The sequence below is a fragment of the Grampus griseus genome (assembly GCF_964374135.1).
Source record: "Grampus griseus genome assembly, chromosome: 8".
NCBI lineage: Eukaryota > Metazoa > Chordata > Mammalia > Artiodactyla > Delphinidae > Grampus > Grampus griseus.
Window position 1 is genome coordinate 18730491 of NC_139002.1, and position 26763 is coordinate 18757253.

The 26763-nt window shown below is 47.8% G+C and overlaps 1 protein-coding gene across 3 annotated transcripts in view; it reads right to left on the bottom strand.

The window, feature by feature from the left end:
* ZBTB16 (zinc finger and BTB domain containing 16) overlaps positions 1–26763 on the bottom strand; it is a 189798-nt gene that overhangs the window by 33806 nt on the left and 129229 nt on the right. For all 3 annotated transcript variants that reach the window (XM_082659197.1, XM_082659196.1, XM_082659198.1), the window contains exon 4: positions 25553–25639. In XM_082659197.1, the coding sequence (XP_082515323.1) occupies positions 25553–25639 (87 nt within the window). The remainder of the gene's footprint in view (positions 1–25552; positions 25640–26763) is intronic.

Below are 26763 nucleotides of genomic sequence, written 5' to 3' on the forward strand. Positions count from 1 at the left end.
CACACTCTAGAGATGGAGGTGCCGCAGTCTCTTTGGAGAACATCTTTTCAAGTTCTCACCAGCGTCTAACCAAAGTTTCTTCTCCTCATTCTTTTTCAAGGCTCATTGTCTTTGTTGTAGGGTGAAGATAAAAGAAATTCTTTTTTACAGCCCTTGTACCTCTTTCTCTATGTTTCTATTCTCTTCCTTAGCACAGCTGGCAACAGCTAAGTGGACTCAATGTCTGCCGGTAGAGAGAGATTGGGATGGGCCGTCATGTTTTTCCCTTCCCCTTCTTGGTAGGAGCCAACTCGGAGAGGTGAGAGTTCTCGGTCATCTCGGGCTGGCAGGCCAGGTAACCCTTCTCCACAATCCCCCAGAATGAGGAACCTGAGCCCCATCCTCTACCAGAGGAGATCGTGGACGAGGGAACAGGTGAATTCCAAGGCCACTCAAGAGGGACAAGATGGCAACTTTAAAACAAGTTCTTTTACTGCAGGCAGCCATCTTGGGCCCGGACTGAGTTATGAGTCCTTTGTGTTGAACAACTACTAGTTATCAGGTAAGTCATAAAGCATCATTCATAAAATTAGATGCACCACTTGTTTTTATAGCACTCATTAAGGAACATAAAAGACAAGTCTTTTCAGCATTTGGGTGCTGAATTATAAATTCAATTAACTGGACACAGTTAAACTTCATAGATCTAGATATGCTTGTATCAAAGAGGCAACTCCCAACCACGAGCAGAAAAGAAGAGGACATGCTCTCCCCCGCTGGCGTTCCAGGTCCCCAGTGCCAACTGAGCAGTCTCTCTGCAGTCTTCCTCGCTCACTTGCGCTTTCTTCCCCTTTGCTCGTAACTTTTTCTTGGCCTTGGGAAAGGCAATGGATTTTGAAATCCTGGGGAGAAAAGGCTTTGAATTCTCGGTCAAGATACAGAGCCTCTGTTCAGCCTCAGTTCACTCTGGGGCTGTTGTAAGGGTTAAAGCACAGCATAAATAATATACCTAGCAGAGTCGCTGGTACCTGGTCAGCACTCAATGAAAGGGAGATAGTTATCAACATCATTTTCCTAAAACAAATTCATTTCAACCCCCCCTCCCCTACTCAAGCTTTCCTAGTAATTTAATCGGCATTTACAGAAGAGCTAACGTGTACCAGCCCTGGGTTAGGTCTGGCAACGGAGCGATGAATAAGGCGCAGTGCCCTTACTACGGGAGCCCGGAGAGGAGACTCCGTGATGTCCTCGTTAACATATTCCTCCTCTAAATTCCTCTCCATGCGCCACCCAGGCTGGCATCTGATTACACAGTGACCTTTTGCTGGTCTCTGGTTGATTTATACATGTCTATATATAGTGTCGCCCAGCAAATTTATGTTAGGATAGTGGGAAAAAAACAACATGAGCACTGGCATCTGAAACCCTGGGTTCCAGCCCAGCTCTGAGACCTAAAGAATCAGAGTGGTAACGCGGTTTAAGGATGAACTCTGTGGTCAACTGCTGGGGCTCAAATCCAGCTTGGCCAGTTACTACTGCTGTGTAACCTTGGGCAAGTTACCTAGCTCCTCGGTTCCTGTTTCAGACTCTGTAAAACCAGAATGATAACAGTACCTACTTCACAGCGGTTTTATATAGATCGAAGAAGATCATGTGTTTAAAGTATTTAGAACTACCCGGCATAAAACAAATGTTCAATCAGTTTCAGCTATAATGGTTATCAGATATATACCCCAGGGAAAGTTGTTCATGTCTTCCTCATCTGGAAACAAGAATGTTCACCTTGAAAAGCTGATATAAGGACTAAATAAAATGATCAAGGTTAAGCATTAGCACAGTGCCTGGCACCCAGCAAATTCTATAAGAATTCGGTAAATGCTGGTTTCTCCACTCACGAACAAGAACCAGGTCTCACACAATTTTAGTATCTTCCTCGCAGTGGTGCCCCACCAGCCCAAATTAGCATTCACTAACTGAACTGGAATAGGAATGAAGGGAATAGAAGGGAACTGGGATTTCTAAAGCAACTCCTGAGAAGACAATTCTTTGTGTTGTATTTTTTAAAGTGGGCGCGAGCAGGACAAAATCAGGAATGTGGCGACAGGAGTTTCATGTGACTCTCCCACAAATAACTACTCTAGGCAAATAATTTCTCTGCTTGGCTTTCCACCGCTGTTCGATGAGCTGAGAGGCACACACAGGGTGTCCCAGTAATGTCTCTCTTCGCTGTCCTGGGGCATCACCAGGTAAGTCGCCTAGGTAAGACTTAGAGGGTTAAACGCTCCCCTGCGGAAGGGAGGCCACAGCAGAGAAGCACTGTACATACAACGAGGTGTCCTGGCCTGTCCCAGCTCTGGGTGGCCCCTCTCACCACGGGTGGACAGAGAGACACACTCCACTCAGGCCACTCCTGAGCTCAGCTCGGGGGGAAACTAACGGTGCAGGACATCCAGACCATCAGAGTGACAAGGATTCGGGGCAGGGGTGCTGCCGTTTTCTACCAAGCAGAGGACACAGAGCCCCTCTCTCTGTAGGTTTTTCAGGAAGGGGGCCACGGAGTCACTCTTCTGTGCCATGTGAGCACACACTGTCTATTCAGAGGCAGGGGAGGTCCCTCCAGCCCAAGGAACCTAGGAGTGGCCCCCAAGTCTCAAATATCTAGGATTTAAAAGCAACAACACTGGACCGCCAGAGAATTCCCTGGCGGTCCAGTGGTTAGGACTCCACGCTTACACTTCCGGGGGCCCGGGTTCGATCCCTGGTCGGGGAACTAAGGTCCCACAAGCCGTGTGGTGCGGCCAAACAAACAAATAACTAATAAAAGCAACAACAGTAACATCACGTTATCTTTACTTGGCATCCGAAACTTCGAGAAGCAACTCCATGTGCTAAAAGGAGCAGGAGAAGGAGGGTCAGGAGAACAGAGCCCAGTAGCTGACCCTACAACCAACCAGCTACGTGACTCTGAGTAAGTCTTTCCACCTGCTGAGGCTCCATTTCCTCACCTAAAACAGGGGAACATGGCACCAGAGGGACTGGAGTCCCTTTCTAGGTTTTTACAGCTATGCTACAGTTGAAGGACCACCTCTTTCCTTCCTGCTTGCCCAAGCTGGGGCCACACTTAGGCAGGGAGTGCAAGGAAACGCCAGTGATCCTTGAACGTGTCTGGGGAGGGGGAGAGACACAACAAAACCCTTTCCTTTCTTTCTTTCTTTCTTTTTTTTTTTTTCAAAGTCACTCCCAGCTTCTCGGGACACAAAAGTGTCTGTTAAGGTAAGTTAAACCTTCTCAAGATGAATTTTCCTGCTACTTTTAATTAAAAGTTCTTTAGAATTAAAAAGACACTATTCAGAAAAGGTTGAAAAAAAATTTCATTGACACTCCCCCCCACGCCCTCCCCCTTTTCCCAAGGCAAAGAAAAAGCTGTTTTGTGCATGGCTCACCCAGTCCGCACTGTACAAAAGGAGGTGGATTGGCGGCAAGACACATGAGATGACCCTTTGACCCCAAACCGCTGACAAGTCCTCAATGGCATAAATACCAGATAATCAATCACATGCCAGGAGGGCGAGTCCCCCTGCCCTCGCCCCAGCGCCGGGGTTTATGAGAGATACACTGTAAATAGACACTGGCTTCTTGCGAGAGGCCCCCTCGGCATTCCAGGGGCCGGCCATAATCCTGAACCGGGCCCGGCCAGATCCTCGACCATCTCGTTTTACAGCTTTCATCGCAAGCTTATAAAGCACTTTTCCCTCCCAATCCCCCACTGAAAGTTGGACTTCTGGTATGAAATGAAGCCGGTCCTCACCCACCCCCCATCTGGGAGGGGACTCCGAAAATAACTGCAACGGAAGCTAGGTTAGAGGAGCCATAAGTGGGGCAGGTCACCCATCAAACCCCAATGTGCTGGGGACCGGGAGGGATGGGTGTGTGTGGCAGGAGCCATGCAGGGCCTGGGGAAGTGATGAAGAATCAGTAATAATACTGATGACAACCGGAACAGCAGTAGCTAATATCTGTAAACACTCAGTGGATGCACTGAGGTGCCGTACACCATTCTAGGCTCTTCACGTGTATCCTATTATCTCTCCTCAAAAATAACTCTAGGAGGTAGGCACTGTCATGAATGTGCCCATTTTATAGATGAGGAAAGTGGAGCTCAGTTCAAAGAAATTGCCCATTTAGTGACTAAATGACAGGGAGGAATTTACACCCAGAGAAACGACTCAGGTCCAGATACCCGTTCTGTCCCATCCTCCAAGTCCATGGATTTCTGCCTGGAAGGGGAAAATATTGGAAATCAAGCCTTTAGATCAACCAGTATTTCGAGATCATACAGCAGCTGGGTGGATAGAGGCATTAAAAAAGTTCTAACGAACGTGGGTCTAAAAATCAATATGCCATCTGAATGGTGTTCAGTTTCCAAGATAGCCGAGAACTGGTTCCAGAGGAGAAAGAGTTTTTAAATCCAGCTCATAAATTCGGACCCCCACTGCGGTGCAAGATTCTCAGCTCTGCCCTTTAGCTCACCTTGGACCCCACCAGCTTGGACAGCCAGCGCCAGGCCCGGATGTCTCTAAGGCAACAACGGTCTTCTGAACCTTTGCTCTTACTCGGAGAAGTTTACCAAGGTCCTAAACCAGCCCCGGCAAACAGGGAGGTGGGGGGCAGGGAAAGGAAGACAGAGCCTCTTGGTAACTAATTTTGATAATGCTTTTGTGTCAGGGTCAAAGGTTAAATATGGCCACTCTAATCCGCTTCTTCCAGAATTAAAGCACAAGGGAGATTTTTCTGTAGCTTAGCAAGAGGGCTTTTCTCGTGGTTGGAGAAATGCTCCTGACCAAGCCCACCAAATGGGGATGCCTGGCTGTTGGAGACATTCTTGCATTTATTTGAACAGAACATCCCAGGTTCTGGTCGCTCAGTCAGAGTTATTTATTATTAAGACCGAGGTGAAAGGAATGCAAAGTGGCACTTAAAAAATGTAACCGTCCCTCTGTCCAGCTCCACCCTCTTCTGAATAATGCTTCCTGAGATACCCAAGAAAGAAGAGGGGGAGAAAAACTGTAAGAATCACACATGCAAAATGCCAGCAAACTCTGGTTCTGAGAGAAACCGTTGACGAGTCACCAGACATTTGCTTCACACGGAACCGAGCACTCCATTCACATTGTTTCACTGAGGTTCACAGCAGCCCCGTTGGTAAGTGGGGTTTTTGGACCCCTTCCTACTAATGCAGAATCTGAACGTCTAAAAGGGCAAGCGACTTGCCCAGAGTCTTACTTCTAATAGGCAGCCAACACCAGGGCTAGAAATAGTCTTTGTTGCTGTGACCGCAAGGAGACATACAGACAGGCACCCTCCATGAAGAAATACGGGGCTCCCCAACAAACCAGAGACCCATAACGAAAGGCCAGAAGGAATTCGGGCCAGAAACATGTCTCCTGGATGCATTTCCTCGAAGCTCCCCCGCCCCCAGGGAGGGGGTACCACTGAACTGGCAGGTGGGAGAGGAACATACGTGGACGCAACCTGGGGAGCTGCCTGGAAGTGGCGGCTGCCGTGGAGGTGTCCCCTCTGTTCCTCCCACTCTGACTGGGAGCTCATTTCCCTCCTCCTTCACTGCCCCCTTCCCGGCTGGGGGAGCAGTCACCACCCCAAGGCAGAGAGGGGAGCTCCCAAGGGAAGCAATGGCCCTGCAAGAAATGACCGTGCAAGTGTCAACAACCTGCTGCTTCCCAGAGCCTCGGGGTCAGAGGCCAGGACGGAGCACAATGGCTTTCTCGAGCTGAAGGGTCCAGGGAGAGGGGCCTCTGCGGGGTCCCGGAAGGCGGCGGCTCTGAATCCAGCCACCAGGGTCTCCTGTCTTGCCCTTTTATATCCTTCTTCCCTCCGCAAATGCCAGACACCACCAACCTCAGAGACAGGAGGCCAGAAAAGGAAGGGGACTGTAACAGCCTCCATCTGCAAGCCTACACACGAAGGTTTATTCTATGAGACGTGGCGAGCAACTCAGCTGCCAACCCCACGAGATAAATTTACCCTAAAGCAGGATGAGAAGAAAACTCAGCCTGAGGATCTCCTCCTGCCTCCAAGCCTTCCCTGCCCACTGCCCTCCTTTGCTCCTGGGCATGCCTGTCACAGCCCTCCTCTTGCCTGCAAGCTCCTGGGGGGTAGGCGAGCAGGCTACCCTCGGACGCTGGCACCCGTGCCCGTGGTTGGTGCTCCAATCACACTGGATGGATGAGGAAGAAATGACAGAGTTAAGGTTCCTTCTGGAACTTTCTCCACACTAGAGATTACGGACCTGGGATGGCTTGCACGTGGAATCTGTCTCATTGACCCATTCAGATCATATTTGGTCAAAAATCCTAGGACACCTCTCCCTCTAACTTCTGCGCATCATGTTACACTGAATACGTAATCACTGGACGGGACAGCCTGCCTCCCTCACTGTTTTCTCTGTAATTGAAAATACATGATAATAGTATTTGACATGCTTTCATACAGTATTCACGCGTTTTCAAGGCAGAGCATGGCAGGTGCAAAAGAGGAAGCCAGGGAAGGAAAAGGTCAGGAAGAGCTGGCCCAAGGAGGATGTGGTGCAGAGGGCACTGGCTGGGTATCTGAAGGGCAGAAACCACAGCCCCCAAGGGTCTCCAGAGATGTCACGATTATAAAAATACCTTAAATTTGAATGGTGCCTTTCACCTTATAAGGACGTTACTTCTTTCTAAGATCACTCTGGTCCTCACACCCCTCTCTGAGGTAAAGGGGGCAAGTATGGAGTTCTAATTCCTCAGGTAAGGAATCTGAGACTTGCAAAGGTTGAGTGACTTGTCCAAGGCCATACAGTTGGCAAGTGAAGAGCAAAAATATGAATTCAGACAAGAACAGATTCCCCTTTCCCGCTTCTAACCAGGAAGCTCCCTTTACTGCTTTTGGTTATAACCACACAACGAATATTTATTGACCGGCTACTGTTCTAACACAGTCAAAGCGTCCAGGGACCCAAAGATGGTTCCGACACCCTGCCCCTAACACATGGAGTTGGCCAAATGCTACAAGTGGGGTATGGCCATGGTGCAGGAGACGAAAAGGAAACACTTTCCACTGCTTATCTGGGGGAAAGGTGTGACAGAGAAGGACACTGTCGCAGTCTGCTCGGGCTGCTATAGCAAAATGCTATATGACTGGGCGGCTTAACCAACAGACATTTATTTCTCATAGTTCTGGGAGCTGCAAGTCCGAGATCAGCGTGCTGGCGTGGCTGGATTTCTGGTGAGGGCTCTTCCTGGCTTGCAGGCGGTCGCCTTCTATCTGTGTCCTCACACAGCAGGAGAGAGAGAGCTCTAGTCTCTTCCTCCTCTTATAAGGACACCAATCCCATCATGGGGGCTCCATCCTCATGACCTCATTTAAACCTGCCCAAGGCTCCACCTCCAAATACCATCACACTGGAGGTTAGGACTTCAACATGAGAATTGGGGTGGGGAGCGGGGGGGGGGGCAGACAGAAACATTCACATAACATAAACAATGGAGCTGAGAAGAAATGGAGCAGACAAGACACAAGAAATTCTGGGATTTAGGGGAAGATACATGGAGAAGAAAGCCAGCAAGGAGAGAACAGGAAGTTGTAAGTGACTCAGGATGAACACACTGCAGGTGGTGGCATGAGATGGCCTGAGACTGACTGGAAGCACTTCCTGGGCCAAGCAGTGGAGTCTGATCTTACCACATCCAGAAGTTCTCAACCTTGGTTTTACATGTGAATCTCCTGGGGAGCTTTAGAAAACATCCATGCCTGGGCCCCATGCCGGAGATTCTGATTCAGCTGGTTTGGGATGGGAGCCCTTTCTTGCTATTTTTTTTAAAAAGCTCCTCCAAATGATTTGAATGTGTAGCTGGTGTGAGACAACGAGGATCTTCTGAAGGATAAGCATGGGAGAGCCAACACTGGGTGTGCATTTCAGATGCCAGAGCCATCCTTCCCTGAGATATAGTGCATGAGGCCAAGCCCTAAACCCAGGCTGGATCCACCAACTTCACACCTATCCTCCACTGCCACCTCTATCTGACAGAACTGGGTCAGGGATTTGGAGACAATAGGGCTCTGCACATCACCATCTGGGTCTTAAATGATAAACCTATCACCTGGGGTCCTTTCCCAGAGTCAGCTGCCTTCAGACCAGCGAGCTGCAGTCTAATCACGTGCTCCTGGGCGATCAGGCAGAGAAGGGATGTAACATGGAGGATACTGTGTGCAGGAACTACGGGTTTCTGGCTGCAGCAGACAGGATTTCAGGTAGACGTAGGGATGAGAGACACTCCCATCGCCACCCCTGGATCCCCACAGTATGTATCTCATTCAAGTGCCTTGTATCATTCATTACCTTTTAAGATACACCTATGTTTTCCTCCCTAGCAATGGTTAGCTTTCTGAAGGTAGGATTTGGGTCTGATTTTTCTATTTTGCAAAAAGCTCTTAAAACACTGCCGCTGGCAGGCGAGTGAGGTCTGAGGACGTCCAGAGCATCTGCACTGCGCTTGCTCTTCTCAGACCTTTAGACGCCCTGGCAGCTCTCAGTGCAGACCCTGACAAATGGATAATCAAAGAAGGCCACGTGGACGGAATCTCCTACTCTGGCGATTTCCAGGAAAAGGGAAGAGGATTATTTTCTGGAGATGGCAGAGTTGTAGATATCCTGGGGCACAGGAGGAGTGGTCTGAGACCAGGATTCCTGGATTCTAGCCCACAGTATGTCTCTCTAACTTGCTGTGTGATCCTGAGCAAATCACTGAACCTCTCTGAGGCTCAGGATCTCCCTCCTTAATGCCTCTTGCTCCAGTTCTGAAGACTACAAATGTTAGAATCGAGACTTTGAATTAGCCTCTTCCGGTTTGAATACCCACAAACTGGGCCTAATATATGTAAATAGTGATTCCAAGGTTCTATTTTGGAAGGCAGGGACGTAACACTGTGACTCATGGTTGGATGAGGCAAGTCCTCTTTCTGAGCAGCAGCCAGGCCCCCTTCCAACATCCAGGAGCTCAAGATGGGGAGTCCAGAAAGCATCCCAGGACAGGGAGCCTGTTGAGGGCAGTGGCCAAGACCCCGCCTTCCGGACAACCTCTCTGGAGATAGGGGATCCCAAGTCATTTCAAAACAGAGAAACACTTGGTGCTCCTTCATTTGTCAAAAACCTCAAGTGTGTTTCCCAGAGGAGAGAGGTCAGAGCGACTCCAGGGCCCAAGGGGTGGCTTTCAGATGCAAAGTCTCCCCCTTTTCAATTCCTGTAACTAAAATGAATATGGAAAAGATAATTACCTTTAAAACATACTTAATACTTGAACACATTATCTCCACCTGCAGAAAAAGAATGTTATCTGATGGGATCTTCCCCATAAGCTTAATCAAATTGCTATCTTAAAACTCTCTGGAGTCCTGTGAAACAGTAATAGAAAATCCGAAGCAGAGGCTGGAAGCATTTTATATTTGTTTGGTTGAGGGGAACGTGCATCCCATCTGACAATGGGCACTTAGAGACAAAGTCATTTCCAATCTGTAATGGATCTTCTCCTAGTGGGGGCAGGGAACAGTTCATCTGACCCAAACCTGCAATCCCTCCGTGAGGTAACTTTTCCTAATGCTCAGAGAAGGAAATGCCAAAAGAAAAGCCTTTTTCCTAACACCTGTTTGGGGCTCTTCTCTGGTAGGAAATCTTCTCTAGTTAGGTCTGGGACACTTAACGTATGGAGGTGCTTAATTACCTTGCTACTTCACTCTGGGCTTTAACTTGGCAAATAAATCGATGCCTAGATTTTCCTTGGTCTGCCCAGCCCCCAGGCAGTGCCATCCGTTAAGTTAGTAGAGAAGGTAAATTACCTGCCCAGATCCTGCCCAGGGCGACTGGCCATTTGCAAGGCTGGAGAAAACCAAAGGCAAACAGCTTCTAAGGAGATCAAATGTGAGGACTGGCTATGCTCCCAGCATCTCAAGCTTGCCTGGAATGGCCAAGTAAACAGCTGCTGCAGAAGCGCCTGGCCAGCCCAGTTCATCTTGTTGACAGAAGACGCGATAGGTAAGAGGTGATAACGTGCTGCATCTTTGTTAGACACTTCTCCCGCCAGCAGCCCCCGGAGCTCCTTCATGTATGGGGGCTGGCACCCCACCCCCACTGCCAAAGCATGGAGGGCAAAGGGGGCATCCCAGTGCAGAAAGTAAGGCACATCAGGGCTTACAGAAGAACACGGGGGTAGGGGAGAATACTCGAGAAGTATTACAATAATCAAGAGGCAGGTTGGTTGGCATGCAAGCAGCGGATTACAAAACGGCATGCATTGCATATTATTGCCCCGATGTTGTTTAGAACAAAACAGAAAAAGACGGTGGGACTACAGGAGACACATTTCTCTTGTGTACATGTATCTTCTAATTTCCCCATACGGAGCACATATTACTTGTGTGATTCTTTTCTTAACACAGGCTGCCTGGGTCCATGCTATCCATGTCCTGTCTTTGGTCAGAGTGACTCCTCCCAGGCATGAGAAGGTCTGGCTGTTCTTCTGCAGATCTGCAACACACGGCAACTCCCAGTCTCCTCCTGACTACGGATGTCAGGTTTACATCCTTCACCTGTCGAGGGTCCTGACCTGATTCTTTCTTTCTTCCTTCCTTCCCGGTTCTGTAAATGGAGGCATGAGGGGAGGGGATCTCTGAGCCATTCTACTCCTTGCTGCCTTCTGTGAATACAATGATTCCAAAGGCACCACAACCTCTTGCATTGTCTGAACGGTCACTATTCTGCAAACTGCTACTTATCTAGAAAATCCTGGGATGCAGCAGGTAAAGGGGATTGGGCTAAGTCTGTAAAAAACAACAGACCTGGAAGTTGCTTTTCATTTTAGTGGAGATATAATTCATAAAGCATGAAACACACCGTTTTAAAATACACAATCCAATGGTTTTTAATGTACTCAGAAAGTTGTACAACCATCATGAACACTAACTCCAGAACATTTTCATCACCCCAAAAAAGAAACTCCATACCCATTAGTTGTCACTCTCCATTTCCCCTCCCCTCAGCCTCTAGCAACTACTAATCTGCTGTTTCTGTAGATTTACCTATTCTGAACATTTTGCATAAATGGAATCGTACAATATGTAGCCTTTTGTGCTTGGCTTCTTTCATGTCGGTTTCAACATTCTTCCATGGTGTAGCATGTAAGTACACTTCATTCCATTTTATGGCTGGGTAATATTCTATCATGCAAATATCCCACATTTTGCCTACCCATTCATCAGCTGATGGACAGCTGGGCTCCAGTTTCTATTTTTTGGCTGTTTTTAAATAACGCTGCTATGAACATTGTACAAGTTTTTGTGTGGATGGGTGTTTTCAATTCTCCTGGGCTGGAAGTTGCTTTTTAAAAGTATTGATAAATTCTCATTATTAGCTTGTCATTTGTATCCCTCACATATCAAAAAAAAAAAAAAAGAGTACAGGATATTTAAAAGATGGTTTGAAAAATCTGAGACTTCCAACTTCTTGGGTTCCAAGAAACTGACAGTTGTGGGTCTGTGTTGATCCCCAATCCCACACACGTACTTTTATTGCAACTCCTCTGCCCCTGCACCCCAGGGGCCACGGCACTGCCATCTTTACCCCATGGGCCCCACCAGCCCTGTTCATCCTCTAAGCAAAAATCTGCGCTGTAGCATATGAAATATTTAAGCTGTTTTTCTAAATATATACATTATTTAGCCTACAGTCTATAAAATAGTTACATGGTGTGTCCCTCCCACCCCCAAATATCTGCATTATTTACAGTACAATCAGGGAAACATTAACCCTTGTTTGTTTATTGATTGATTGATTGACTGCTGTGTTGGGTCTTCACTGCCACACGTGGGCTTTCTCTAGTTGCGGCGCGAGCAGGGGCTACTCTTTGTTGCGGTGCGTGTAACCCTTGTGTTTTGACTTGTGCATTTCCCCCTATTTCCAGTGTCACTGGGTGTGCACAGCCATGATAGGCAATAGTGAGTTCTCTTGCCCAAATCACAGAGCAGGCCCTGCGGATGCAGGAGCTAACATGGTGTCCAAAGCCAGATGGATAGAACTGTTCACATCTGTCACCCCCATGGGACCAGAGGGCATACATCATAGAATTTCCGGGGGGCAGTTCTGGATGCCAAGCTCAGTGCCCCACTAGTGTTGACATTTAGCTGCTCCCAGAATCTCCCCTCTGAGGAATGGGACTTCATTCCTACTGATCCCTGGCCTGGGTCACCCCTCCAGGTGTGACCTCAGTCCTCACTTAGGCGTGATGAAAATCTCTCCTGCTACCCACTTCCTGTGCCAGGCCCTTGTAAACAGAGACAGTGGCTGTGCCCCGTGAGCGCTGGCACAAGCCTCCCAGGGTACCGAGTTCTCCATCTGGCAGTTACCTGTCTTAACAGTGGGAAACTGAGGCGCCTACCAGTGTAGCTGAGATATTAATGTCCTATATCTTCCTCAAAACCCATTTACTTGCACTTGTAGCCTTTTATTTTTAGAAATCCTCCTCCATGGAAAGAATGAGACTCAAAGGTAATATTTTTATTATTTATAATGTGACCTTAATTTTGAAAATTATGTAAGTAATACATGCCAATAAATATTATTATTATATAACAATAAAGAAAATAAATCCTAATTATTATTATTCAGAAATAGATACAGCAGAAAGTAAAACCTGCCTTGCTTTGTAATCCCATTCTCTAAAGACAATCACTGCTAATAGGTATAGAGCCTTATAGAATCTTACAGGATGGCTTCTGTATTTTTTTTTTTTTTTTTTTTTTTTTTTTTTTGCGGTACGCGGGCCTCTCGCTGCTGTGGCCTCTCCCGCTGTGGAGCACAGGCTCCGGACGCGCAGGCCCAGCTGGCTTCTGTATTTTATATTAAAGAAGATCACACTATACAGCCTTTTCCCCTAAACATCTTTATTTTTATTTTTTATTTTTTTTGTGATACGCGGGCCTCTCACTGCTGTGACCTCTCCCGCTGCGGAGCACAGGCTCCGGATGCGCAGGCTCAGCGGCCATGGCTCACGGGCCCAGCCGCTCCGCGGCATGTGGGATCTTCCCGGACCAGGGCACGAACCCGTGTCCCCCGCATCGGCAGGCGGACGCTCAACCACTGCGCCACCAGGGAAGCCCCCGTAACCATCTTTTATCACACAAAACATCGTGGACATCTTTCCATGCAGGTACCATAATTAACAGAGTCCTTACCTTTCGACATGTAGGTTGTTCTCAATGCTTTGTAATTACATATAATGTTGGAATCAGCATCTCTAAGGGAAGCTAAAAAAACTGATCTTTGGTGCATGAAGGCCAAAGCTGGGCACGAAACACCGAAGGTCTCTGAGCATCTGTGGTGCTGTCACAGGGGTGGCCTGCCTTGGGTTGGCGGCCCAGCTCTACAGCACACCCCTCCTTACTCAGACACCTCCGATGAAATGTCAAGAGTGTGAAATCAACTCTCTCATCTCCTGGTTGTTTAACTCAGGAGAGATTTTCTCTTCCTCCTCCTCCTTCCCCCCCGCCCCCTTAGTACCTCTACTTACCCTGCGCTTCTGTTTTGAATCTCTAAAATAATGTGACAAGTTAATGATGGTACAATTATCTAAATGTTTAACAGACATGTTATCTAAGTGAGTCGGATTGAGATTCCATCCCGCTGACAATAAACATCAATGGTGGAGCAGAAAGCGATAGGCAAATTATAGCAAACCCTGCAATTTCAATGCTATTAAATTTGGAGGAATAACAGCCTTGAGGCCTGTAAACTCTGAATAAAATAGGCCCTTGTGTTTGTCCAACTATTAAATCAAAATGCTACCAACATCCTAGAAAAAACAAGGCGATTTATGGCTTTTCAAGTTTCAGTTACACATTGGTTTTTATTAACTCCTTTCTGTCATTGGGCAGCCATGGAGTCATGAGGGAGAAGGGAGCACAGCCAGAGAGGAAGGGGTAGGAGTTGAAAAGATAAAGGAGACACAGACGGGGGGTGGGGATGGGAGGGAGGAGAGGTGAGTGGGAACCCAGGGTTGGGGACTGAAGCTGATCATGGGGGATCTGGCATGAGGACCACATGAAAGGGAAGGGGTAACTCTGAACAGGAGGATGACAGGTGACCCCAAAGTCCCATCAGACTCAGCACTGGGGGCCCTGAACTTGAATCCCACCAGTCCTTCCATTGAACGAGTCATGTTACTTAAACCTCTCTGAGCCAGCGACTCCTCAGCAGTGATACAGGCAGTGAACTGCCTCTTAGTGGGGTGATGCTGGCTCTATCAGATAATATATAAAAGCACCAGTGCCAGCACAGTCCAAGCTCTGAACAATAGTCCTCAAAGATCAAAACACTGTCACATTTGGTCTGAAAATTTTAAATAATTTATCACCATTGTTCAAAAAATTAGATGTACATGATAGACAGATGATAGATAGATAGAAAGAAAGACGAAAGAGATATTGCTTTATTTTTCTCTTTAGGGTGTGTGTGTGTGTGTGTGTGTGTGTGTGTGTGTGTGTGAAAAAGAGAAAAATAAAACAGATATGGAAAAATGTTAATTGGCAAATCTAAATGAAGGATACCTATGGGAATTTCTTTTAGTAATCTGTAATTTTTCTGTATATTTGAAATTTTCAATTAAAACTATCATCATGATTTAAAAAAAGATCAAAACACTATCATTCCCTTCAAACTTCTGGAATAGTTTTTAAAAGGCAAAAGATCTTCACCATTAATCTCTTCTTCACACACAGTATGCATTTAATTTTTTATTGAACAAGCATCTAAATAAAATAAAAGAAATGCTTGCTAACTGGTGAGAGACAGAAACTGTAAACGTCCACAGATCATATTCATCAGAGTTTACAAACGTGGTATAGTTGAGAAAATGTAGACCATCCCTACAAGGCTGGAATCTCAGGCTGTGCTTGGAACCGTGGAACCCCTCAAACAGCAATGTTTCTTACCTAATTCCCACTCCCCACATTTGAGAGAGGCAGAGAAACAAGGCCATTTGTCTCACGTCATAAAGCAAGCCTGTGACAGAGCCAGGATAAGAACTCGGTTCTCCTTTCTCCTCATTCACCATTGCTTTTCCAAATACCATGCGGCTGTCACACAATAACGTTCATCATTTCCACTACGATGGGAGGCTGGGGAAGGCGGGGACCAGTCCTGGTTGCTGCTGTATCCCTATTCCAGGACCCAGCATCAATGTCCAGCACAAAGCAGATGCTCAAGATGTCTACTTGAGTGAATGAGCTTCAACCTTTTCTAACCCCAAATCAACCTCGGGTCAATTTTCCTCTCCAATCCCAAGAGAGCCAAACCTCTCAAAGCAGCAATGCTTCACATAAAAAGCACTGGGGTGATGGATGGGCAGAGCACAGAGGATCTGTAGCGCGGTGAAACTCTTCTGCATGACACAATGGTGGATGCACGTCATTATACATTTATCAAAGCCCAGAGAGTTTACAACAACCAAAATGACCCGTTAACATACACTTTGCGTGATAATGATGTGTCAATGTAGTTTCATCAGTTGTAACAAATACACCACACCGATGGGGGATGTTCACAGTGGGGGAGTCGTGGTAGCGCGGGGAGAAGAGGGTACGTGGGACTCTCTCTACTTTCCACTCAATGCTGCTGTAAATCTAAAATCACTCAAAAAAAAAAAAAAAAACCAGCAAAATTTATTGATTAAAAAGAAGCACTGGGGGTCCATCCAGAAGGAGCCCAGAGGGACCCTGGGTGCCACTAGGGGGAACGGGGCAGAAGGATGGCTTGTCTGGGCCAGCAGGTGACAGCTGGGTTGTCCTTCCCTACGCCACCGCAAGCAGCTCCAACAGAGCCGAGAGCCCTGGGCTTGGAAAATAAAACTCTATATTAGGCATCAAACATGCCATTATAGTAACAGCATGAAATGAGGTCAAGAGTAAATCTATGCTGGTGAATTGACTGTACAAACAGCAGCACATGACTCTCCCTCCCAAAGTGCCCATGACGTTCAGCAGCCGTTCCGAGCTTGGGCTTTCTCAGGTTCAATTCCCTGGCATGCCACGTGAAATGCTATACAAATCACCCCTGATATTTAGAAAAGTCAAAAGCTATTATGTTTTCAATGGGGAGGTCATGCCAACCTAAGTGGAGTCCACGTGTCCATCCGATGACCCCCTGCCCTGTCCTGTGCGTGCCCTCCGGCGTGGGCAGGGGTGTGAGGCTCGCTCTGCCTTTTTCCACGACAAGTTTTGGGTAGGTGAAGTTCCTTCTTGTCCGCTGGCCCTTCTGCCTTCCCCTCCCCCGTCCTCTGAGGTTGGGCACCCAGAGGCTGCCCTTGGGAGCAGGAGCCAGAACAGTTGCTGGTTTTCCTACTGCTGGAGGACAGGGGCCAGCCACCCTGATGCGGCTCCTCTGTGCCCAGTGCCGCCCCTCGTGCCAGGCCCGGGACAGGAGGGGAGCAAGGCCGGCACCGCCCCGAGGGAAGGAATGCTGCTGCTTACTCTTTCAAGTCTCTGAACTGCCTGGCCATCTACCACCGAAAGTCCTGCAAACAAGGACTTCATTTTCTCCTCTGAAGTTCAGGGCCGGAGACTGTCCCCAGAGCTTTTTCCAAGCATCGTTAATGTACCAGGAGGGAGAGAGGGGCCAGTGCAAGCAGGTAGCCAGCCGACACCACCAAGGCGGGGGTATAGCTCTGTGCGTTCAAAGGGGGTGTTTACTGAGCTGCAGTGTGTGTGTGTGTGTGTGTGTGTGTGTGTGTGTGTGTGTGTGTGTGTGTGTGCGCGCGCATGCGAGAGAGTGTTTTCTCATTGCCTTCTCCTTCCAAAGCCACAACAGTGTGCCTCCTAGCCTCCTTCACACTGAAAAGGAGAGGGCCCTGGGGCAGGGTGCCCTCCAGCATCCGCTCCCTGCTATCAGGGGAGGGCAGGCCCCGCAGCACGGCTGCCCTTGGCCACCAGGCATGTTAGCTGTTCCTGGACCGCAGGACCCTCCTGCAGCTGACACGGAGAGGATGAGAACCAGCATTTGCATCTGCTTGAGTGGCTTCCTCTGTGACGCAGGAAGGTGGAAATGAAGCAGTTTTTTCTAGGCCAGTGAAAGAAAGTCCTTATTTTGCAGTCAGAGTGGAGAGAACTTTGGACTGGAAGTAAGAACTCGTGGGTCCTAATTCTAGTTTGGCTTGTTTGTTCTTAACTGACCCCCTTTTTCAAATATGGGCTTCTGAGACCTAGTTTCCTAGGCTGTTGAACGGGCAGAGTTGAGCCCCCGGGCTGCACATTAGGTACAATGTCCAGGCCCACATGGGGAGGGAAGGCAGCAGTAAAACATGGGCTCTGGGGTGCAAGACCCCGAGGCACACATTCTACCCACCCTGGACAGGCCGTCCTTAACCTGCCTCTGTTTTCTCTAGCAAAGAATAGGGAGGAAAAATGTCTGTTTTAGGACTGTAATGAGGACTTAATAAAATTATATCTCCAAAGTATCCAATTGAGTACAGTTATTATATTATCTGTACCCAAGGGAAATTTGCCCTACTTGTTCATTTCTTCCACAGCACTGTAGCCTTTAGGAAGGCAGGCACCAAGTTTTCTTCACCATTAGGCACTGGGTCCACAAAGCCCGTTGCACATAGTAGGTACTTTAAAACTTAGGGACTAAATGAATGAAGGAATTATGGGACAAACCAGCTGCATAGGCTACTCTGATCTGTAGCAAACTGAAGTCACTGACCTGGCTGACTTGGTGAGGCAGGGTGGGGGCTGGAGGAGAGAGCGGAATTGCTTTGGGGCAAGTCTGGTGATCTAGTTCAACCTAGTGCCTTCAAGGGCACCAACCAATGAGGCATCCTCTAAGATGTGGCAGGGCATATCCCTGCTGCTCCTGGAAGGGGGAACACCTGCTTCGTGCTTACCCCAGCTCTGTAGCTTGTCTGACCTAGCTGTATACAGCATTTGCTCAGATATTGGTAGAGGGTGGTCCTCCTGGGCAGCTTTGAGCATTCTAGCTAGGGCCTTAAATAAGATCTACCAAATCTGTTCTGTGAGATTGTTCAACATGCAGAACTTCATTCTGCCCTCATCCCTCCCCACTGCACCTAGAGGGCTCCAGGGGCTGTTAGCTCTCTGAGCATGCTGGAAACGTCCTCTTGGCCAGAGGACAAGTCAGGGATCCTCAAAGCTCCCATCACCTTGGAAAAGCAGCTGTACACCATTCCCATTCCTCCACCACCATTACTGTCAACCTGGCCCTTCCCCTCTCACCTACCTAGTCAGGGGAATGGGTACCCTCCACGACCTCTGGTGAAGACCACGATGGTTCAGTGTTAGTAACCACCACCACCATTTACTGAGAGTTTACTCCATGTAAGGCCTATGCTCAGTGCTTTCCACGGATCATCAACTTGAATCCTCACAATATCCCTTGTACGATAGCATCATTGCCATCATGTTACCAGGGAGGAAGTGGAGGCTTAGGGAAGTTAAGCAACCTGCCCAAGCTCATAAAATGTGGAAGTGATGGGCTGGGATTTGAATCCAGACGGTCTGACACCAGATCCCAAGTCCCGTGTGTCACTATGCTCCCAACACCCTGAATGTCACACTCAGACATCAGGTCCCAATGGTCCCTCTTCCCTGAAGCCTGCAAGACAAACCTGACCCCTGCTATCAGGGCCCCAACCTGCCAAGTGAATAAAGCCCTCGAGAGGTCCTCCTCCCCACTCCCCTGCCTTTAGGCAGGTCCATCCTCCCCAGCCAACTGCACATCTGCCTTTCCTGCTTTTGGGGTTCTCATAGTCTCTCAGGCCTGGCCCCCAAACACTAGCATTGGCCTCATCTCCCCCATGCTCAGATCACACAGAGGCAGGTGCTCTGAGTTCCTTACATATGGATTAAAAGAGCTGTAGGTTCCTACAGCTCAACCCCAAGGCTGCCCCACTGAGCTCTCCTCACTCCCTCCCCCACAGGGCACACTGCAGACTGTCCCAACCCCCTCACCTTCAGCTCAGCAGCTGTGGTATCTCCCCTGCCTTCTAATTAATGCCACCTGATCCCAGCCGTTGCCCCCCAGGCCTGTTCAAATCCCAAACGGGGACGGACAGTGGCTTGGACAACATTATGATTTGTAAAACCCACTCCTAATTAGTTTGACTTTGAATGAAGAGGGTAATTATTTTTAAATTTATTAACTGCTGCCTGGCCGGAGAAGTTTCCAGATCAAATGACACAGAGAAGCTATTTCTGTTCAGTGATGCAGCAATTTATATTACTGATCGGTCATTAAAACCTCTGGCACAAAACCACTTGCGTTTCCTGAGCCAAGATAGTGTCCATGTGTCAGATTTCAAACCCAGAGTATAAATTAAGCCATTAACGGTATTTATCAGTTTATCTGGACTTTAAAGAACTACTTACTAATTTAAGACGTTCCTGATATAGAACCCAAGTGGTGCAGTGGATGTGTGTGCGTACACGTGCGTGGATGTGTGTTTTCTCGCTTTTTATTTTACTGAACAGTGTAAAAAAATTCTGATGTGTAAATGAAGTACAAGCATCTTGGGGAGCTGCAGAGCTGTTAATTCCTCACTTCTCTGCAACCCAAACATTTTGGAAGCAGCAGTGTTTTGCAATATGTATTTGTCATAATATAAAAGGTGTAAAGTGACTCTGTTTATCTCCTCAAAGTCTTCACTGTAGCAAAACAGAAAACTGAAGTGTGACAACGAAGCCTGAGCCCAACCCAATCATAAGTGTGTCCTCCCTGAGCACCAGCCGGAGGCCACCAAGATCCTGGAGGGAGGGCTTCCCTGGTGGCGCAGTGGTTAAGAATCCGCCTGCCAAGGCAGGGGACATGGTTTTGAGCCCTGGTCTGGGAAGATCCCACATGCCATGGAGCAACTAAGCACTTGTGCCACAACTACTGAACCTGCACTCTGGAGCCCGCGAGCCACAACTACTGAGCCCACACGCCACAACTACTGAAGCCCGCGGACCTAGAGCCTGTGCTCTGCAACAAGAGAAGCCACCGCGATGAGAAGTCCGTGTACCACAACGAAGAGTAGCCCTGCTCGCCGCTACTAGAGAAAAGCCAGCACTCAGCAACAAAGACCCAATGCAGCCAAAAATAAATAAATAAAATAAATAAATTCATATATTAAAAAAAAAAGATCCTGGAGGAGGGCACAAGGAGGGGTCACACACACCAGGACAGAAATCCAGGGTAAGTGGGGTCAAAAGGATGAGACGTGAAGATGACTTTTGTTTGACGAAAACAGAATTGGAAATACTTTCTACTAAATTCATTTTTCAGTGTCAAGAATACCTGTGAGGCACCCCGATCACTCATCTGATGCCATGCCACACGTTAGCTCTGTGAATTCCGACATGGCGGGCGGCGTTGGGCATGGAACTCCCAGACCTGATCTGTTTCAGGGAAATTGTATCCTATCTCCCAAGGGGAACATGGGCATCAGGGTGTTGAGGATTCTTAGTTAAATGGGTCACAGGGATCCAAAAGAGCCCTGCCCAAGAAAGGGCCACGACCTACACGACCTCTCCCTAAACCGTTCAGCCACACACCCACAGACAACAGTGAGTCAACGTGCAGGCAGCTGGGGACTGGTGGAAAGGGCATTGAAGTTAGAGTTGGATCAACAAAGGTATCAGAAATATAAGGTGGGGACTTCCCCGACGGTTCAGCAGTTAAGACTCCATGCTTCCAGTGCAGGAGGCACGGATTTGATCCCTGGTCGGGGAACTAAGATCCAACATGCCACGTGGCGTGGCCAAAAAAAAAAGAACTATGAAGGTGTCATTACAATGACTTTACTCTCCCAGGGTCTCGATTGCTTCTCCTTTACAGAGTTCTCTCTCTGCCCTCCTGATGGCTCTCCAACGATACCTGGTACCCCACCGGCTTTTCCCAGTCCAGTAACATTAGCGTCATTTTCAGCATTCCTCATACCCAGGCCTCTCTCTTCCTCAGAGGCCCCCTGTCTTAGAATGGAGACGGCAACTAGATTTCAAGTTGTGTGCTTTCATTGATTATTAAGAGTCTAAGGATCTATCTGGGTTTTGCAGGAAACAGCACTATAGATGATAAACGGGCATCAGAAGAGCTGCCTCGTTGCCAACCCAATGCTGAGGATAAGGCTGCTACCACCTCTCTCGCCAGCCAAGGGCACCCTGCCCCACACCAGGGAGTGGCCGAAGTCCCTCACTCAGCGGGAGCTTGCCTTGCGCTCACAGCCAGGTGGGGAGGGAGCCTTTCTCAAAGCATCCACCTTGGTCTCTCCTCCACAATTTGGATTCAACTTGGAGATAAAGCAAAAGTAAGTCTGAATGGGCTGGGACCCACCTCTGCTACAAGAAGGATGGGCACTATACTCCTTTGCAGGTGAGGAGACTTGAAGGTCAGAAAGGATGAGGAACAAGGTGATTTACCTGCTAGACAGTGGAGTCAGATGCCCCCTCCTCAGCTTCTGACTCAAACGCCAGGTTCTTTCCAATCATACCTGAAACTAATATCCTTTTTTGGAAAGTGTTGATCACTTTCAAGTCTTCACTGACTTAATAAATCCTGGAAGGGCATTGGTCCTAAGATGCCTCCTGACTTTCAAAGCTGAATCAATACCAAACTCTAAAAACAGGTTGGAATATCATTAACTGCTCTGAATTGTACACTTTAAAATAGCTAAAATGGCAGATTTTATGTATATATCTTTTACAACCGTTTTAAAATACACTAATATATCAAAAACCATTGAACTGGATACTTTAAACAGGTGAACGGTATGTAAATTATATCTCAATAAAGTTGTTTGATAAAGAAATACAGGGAGCACCTCTGTGTTGCTCACCGCCATATCCCCAGTGGGCGCCAGGCACACAGAAGGTGCTCAATGAGTGTGTGGGGTCTGCTTGTGAACAATACCCCTATCCGCTCACCGAGCAGGGACTCAGCCTTTCGCCCTGGCCCTGGCTGTGAGGGCAGCTTGCTCCCTGCTGCTGCAAGTTTAATCTGGATGGACAGAATGAAGCTGCTTGGCGAAGCTGGCTCAGATCTCGGTCTCCTCAGCTCCCCAGCTTGAATTCTCAGACTAGGATTCTTGGTTACATATGTGGTCCAGCAATAAGAAACTGGCTGGGAGCCTGGGAGACCTACGTCCTCCTCTGGCTTTGAAGATAACCAGCTCTGCAACTCCGGGCAAAATCTTGCCAAGTTCCCTTCTTTAACAAAGCCAGGGGGTCACTGGCTGGAATGACAGCTCACCTAGAAAGTTCTCCTCCTGCTGCCACAGGCCAGGGCAACACCAGCCCAAAGCCCTTGATACCAGGGCTAGGACGTATGTCTTCCACTCAGAGGGGCTGATTTTGTGAGGCAGAAGGACAAGAAGATATTGACAATAATTGTAACAGCAGCAGCAGTTGACCGATCTTCCTTCTTCCCCTCCAGTCCCTGTGGTCGCTTAGTGGCTTGTCTCCACAGATGGCTGCCCCAGTTCCTCTTCCCCTATGTGTCTGTCATTGCCCCCTGAGAAGGGGAGTCTACTCTTCCATCTTTGAATCTGGGGCTGTCCTGTGCCTGCTAAGAGCAATGAAATATGGCGGAAGTGATGCTATGTGTTTCCAGCCTAGCTTTTAAGAGGGCTGGCAGTCTCTGCTTCCTGACTCTTGGAGCCCTGAGCAGGCAGGCGAGAAGTCCAGGCTGCTCTGCTGTAGATAGAGGCCATGGGGTGGACTGGGAGGCGGATATATGAATGAGGAAGCCATCGTGGACACCCAGCCCTATCGAGCCTGCAGACGCCTCCGGTCCCAGACACCATCCGACTGCAACCAAGTGAAAACTGCCCAGCTGAGCACAGTCAACTACAGAACTGTCTGAGATAGTAACACATCGTGGCTTTAATCTACTGTTGGAGTGGTTTCTTCTACAGCAATTGATAACTGAAACATTCCTATGGTCAGTTCTCAACACAGGAACCAGGGTGATATTTTAAACCCATAAATCAAGTCATGCCATCCCCCCCTTCAACACCTTCCAATGGACTATATTCCCCCTTTTCTATAAACGTTTGCGTGTGCAGGTATAGGCAGCTTTACTGAGACATAATTCATATACCATATAATACACAGTTCATGCTTTGAAAGTATAAAGTCGATAGGTTTTAATATATTCAGAGATGCATGACCATCACCACAATCGATTTTAGAACATTTTCATCCCGCCAAAAAGAAACCCCATACCTTGCAGTCACTCCCTATTTCCCCCCAAATCTCCCAGCCCCTGGCATTTACTAATTTACTTTCTATTTCTATAATTTGTCTACGCTGGATGTTTCATATAAGCAGAATCACACACTATGTGGCCTTTTGTGACTGGCTTCTTCCACTGAGCATGATGTTTTGAAGATTCATCCATGTTACAGAATGTGTCAATACTTCATTCCTTTTTATAGATGAATAATACCCCATGGTATGGATAAATTACATTTTGTTTATCCGTTCATCAGTAGGTGGACGTTGAGTTATCTCTACCTTTTTGACCATTATAAATAATAATGCTGTTATGAACACTTATGTGAAAGTTTTTGTGTAGATACATGTTTTCGCACACGTAGGGGTGGAATTGCTGGGTCACACGGTAACTGTTTAACTTTCTGAGGAACTGCCCGACTCTTTTCCAAGGGGGCGGCAGCATTTTACGCTCCCACCAGCCGTGTGTGAGGGTTCTGACTGTCCCACATTCTCAACATCACTTCCTACTGCCAGTATTTCATTAGAGCTACATCTTGATGGGTGTCAAGTCGTATCTCACTGTGACTTTGATTTGTATTTCCCTGATGGCTAATGATGTCAAACATCTTTTCATGCGCTCAGTGACCATATGTCTATTTTTGGAGAAATGTCTATTCAGATCCTTAGCACACGTTTTATTTTGGTTATCTGTATTTTTATTATTGAGTCCTAAGGGTTCTTTACATTTTCAAACCAAAAGTTTCTTATCAGATGTATGATTTGCAAATATTTTTGTCCCCCTCCCGAGGACTCTTGGCACATGCAGAAGAAAATCCAAATTCCTTGCCAGGGTTGAGAGACCCACCTGATTTCCAATCTCACCTCCCACCACTCTCTGCACCTCACTCCCCACCCCTCGACCACACACTGCTCTTCGTGCTCTTCCTTGAACTTGTGAAGTTCAACACAGCCTCAGGGCTTTTGCTTGCTCCCTTTGCTCAGACCTTCTTCCCTGAAACCTTTGAATGACTCACTTCTCAACTTTAGGACTCTACTCAGATGTCTCCTCACAGAAGCCTGACCATCTGATCTAAAATACCACTTTTCTCTCTATCCTGCTATATTTTTTCTCACTAGCACTTACTATGACCTGGCATTATACTGCACAATTATTTGCGTATCCTGTCTCCCTTGGAGAATCTCAGTTCCATGAAGAATGTTATCTAAAGACCCCAACAGTGCGGAGCACATTATAGGAACTGAATAAATATTTATTAAATTAAATGCATCTACTACTATTTATTGAATGTTTATTATGAGCTAGGCATTCCCCAAAGCACTTCAAATAAAGTATCTTATTTAATCTTATTTAATTAAATATCTTATTTAATTAAATATCTTATTTAATCTCCCCCAAAAATCGATGCTATGAGGTAGGTGCCATTATTACTCCACTTTTCTAACAGACGAGGAAACCCAGATTAAGAGAGCTTGAGTAACTGATCCAAGGTCCCACAGATAGTAAGTGGCAGAATCAGGATTAAACCAGGCAGTCTAAGCCATACCACTCCTGTCCTCAGTGTTCACTTCAGCAAGTCACTTTCCTCCCTTTGAACCTCGGTTTCCTCATCTATGACATGGGAATAGCCTCCTACCTAACAAAGTTATGGAAAGACTGGACAAATGAGATCAGGTAAAGCACCGAGAACAGTGCCTGGCACCTTGTGAACGTTCAGTAACTGTGAAGCTACATTGATGATGATGATGATGATGGCGTCAGCTACCACGATGAGATGACACTGATGCCGTGAAATCACAGCAGTATCATTGTTCGTTAATATTGTTCAAACGCAACCCTGTGGACAGACTGCTTGCTTTCAGACAATGACTAGACTGTTGCAGGGGGAGGACCAGCCCACTACATGACGGTTTCAGAGTTAGTCAGCTGGGGTGCAGGTTTCCTGACCCTTCACCAAGGGACAGGGATGCTTAGATAACATCACGGGCTTCCTAAGGCCTCCACAAGAGTCTCCATGAAGATAGGATCTAAGTGGCCTATTAGAGACAGAGGTCTTGGCCTAATCCAGGGCAGCTGTTGTTCTGGGGCAAAGTCACACACATAAACTCCTGCCCAGCCAGCCCCACAAGCAACGGTAGCTGAGCATGGCACAAGCCATCCCCACTCACAGCTCCCCTGGGGAAACAAGATACTCACGTCCATGTGCCGTCACACTGCGGAGGACCTGGGGGACGGGGATCAGTCACTCACCAGTATGGGTCTGCCTGTGTGTCTCCAGGGCATCCTCCTTCGAAAACTGGGCACCACACTGATCACAGACAAAGGCTTTGGCACCCGCTGAAAGAAAGGAGAGGCAGTTACCTTACTATCAAGAATGATATTGCATTAGGAGAGGGCGTCGTGGGCCAAAATCTTGCAGGTGGACCCTGGGGGAGGGGGCTTAACACCTGTGAAGATCCCAAGTCAGGAATAACCCATGGTCCCAGCAGCCAGCCCAGACCCTCCTCCAAGATGTGATCACCCACCCAACTGAGCTCCGAATGCCCCCACCGAGGGCTCTCCCAGACAGAACAGGGAACAGAACCAGCATAACCAAGACAAACAGAGATGGGGTCCGGGAGCAATGCCCAAGAAGAAGGGGGATTCTGGGCGGCTGGCTCCAGGTGAGAGATGGAAAGGAGTATGTGATCCAATGAGGAGTAACGTGCCCTGTTGCCCAGATTATATTTTACAGGAAGATAGGAATTGCTGACATATCACTACCTGGATAAATCCCTAGCTCAGTGCGTCTAAAACTAAACTGTCTACCTGGCCACCTCCTGTACCTGACCATTTAAAACCTCTGAATGACTTCCCAGTGCCTTCAGGATAAAGTCCAAACTCTACACGGTGACTCACAAAGCCCTTCTTGCACTTCTCTTTCCTGCTTCTTCTCTCTCCTCATCCTTGTTCCCTGGTCTCCAGCCCTTTGCTTCTTCACTGCAAGGTCTCCAAGCATCTTTCTGTACCTCCTCTGGCTCTGACACTCCTGCCCCTCTCCCCAGCCCCACAGTACGGCTAGCCCCGCTTCATCATTCATTCCTCAGCTCCCAAACCCTTGCCCCCTGTCTGGGTGAGGCAGTCCTCCTCTGTGCTCCCACAGCACCCTGTACATTCTGGGTCACGGCCTCACCAGGGTGTCTCCTAAATGCCTGTGGCTCCGTTTCCAGCTCCCCGAGGGAGGGAATATGTCATCTCACGCACAGCTGCATCTGCCTGACACCCAGTGGGAACGTATTACTGTACATATCTATGGAATAAACGAAATCAATTCAATGCAATTCAATTTGATCAACTTTTCTGGAACCAGTGTCACGATGTGAAGATGACTTTCTACCACTTGCTAACAGTCTTCAAGGCTCTGTTATCTCGTCCAGGGGGCGCCTGTCACAAGCCTTGGCAGTTTTCCCTCAAAATGTCTT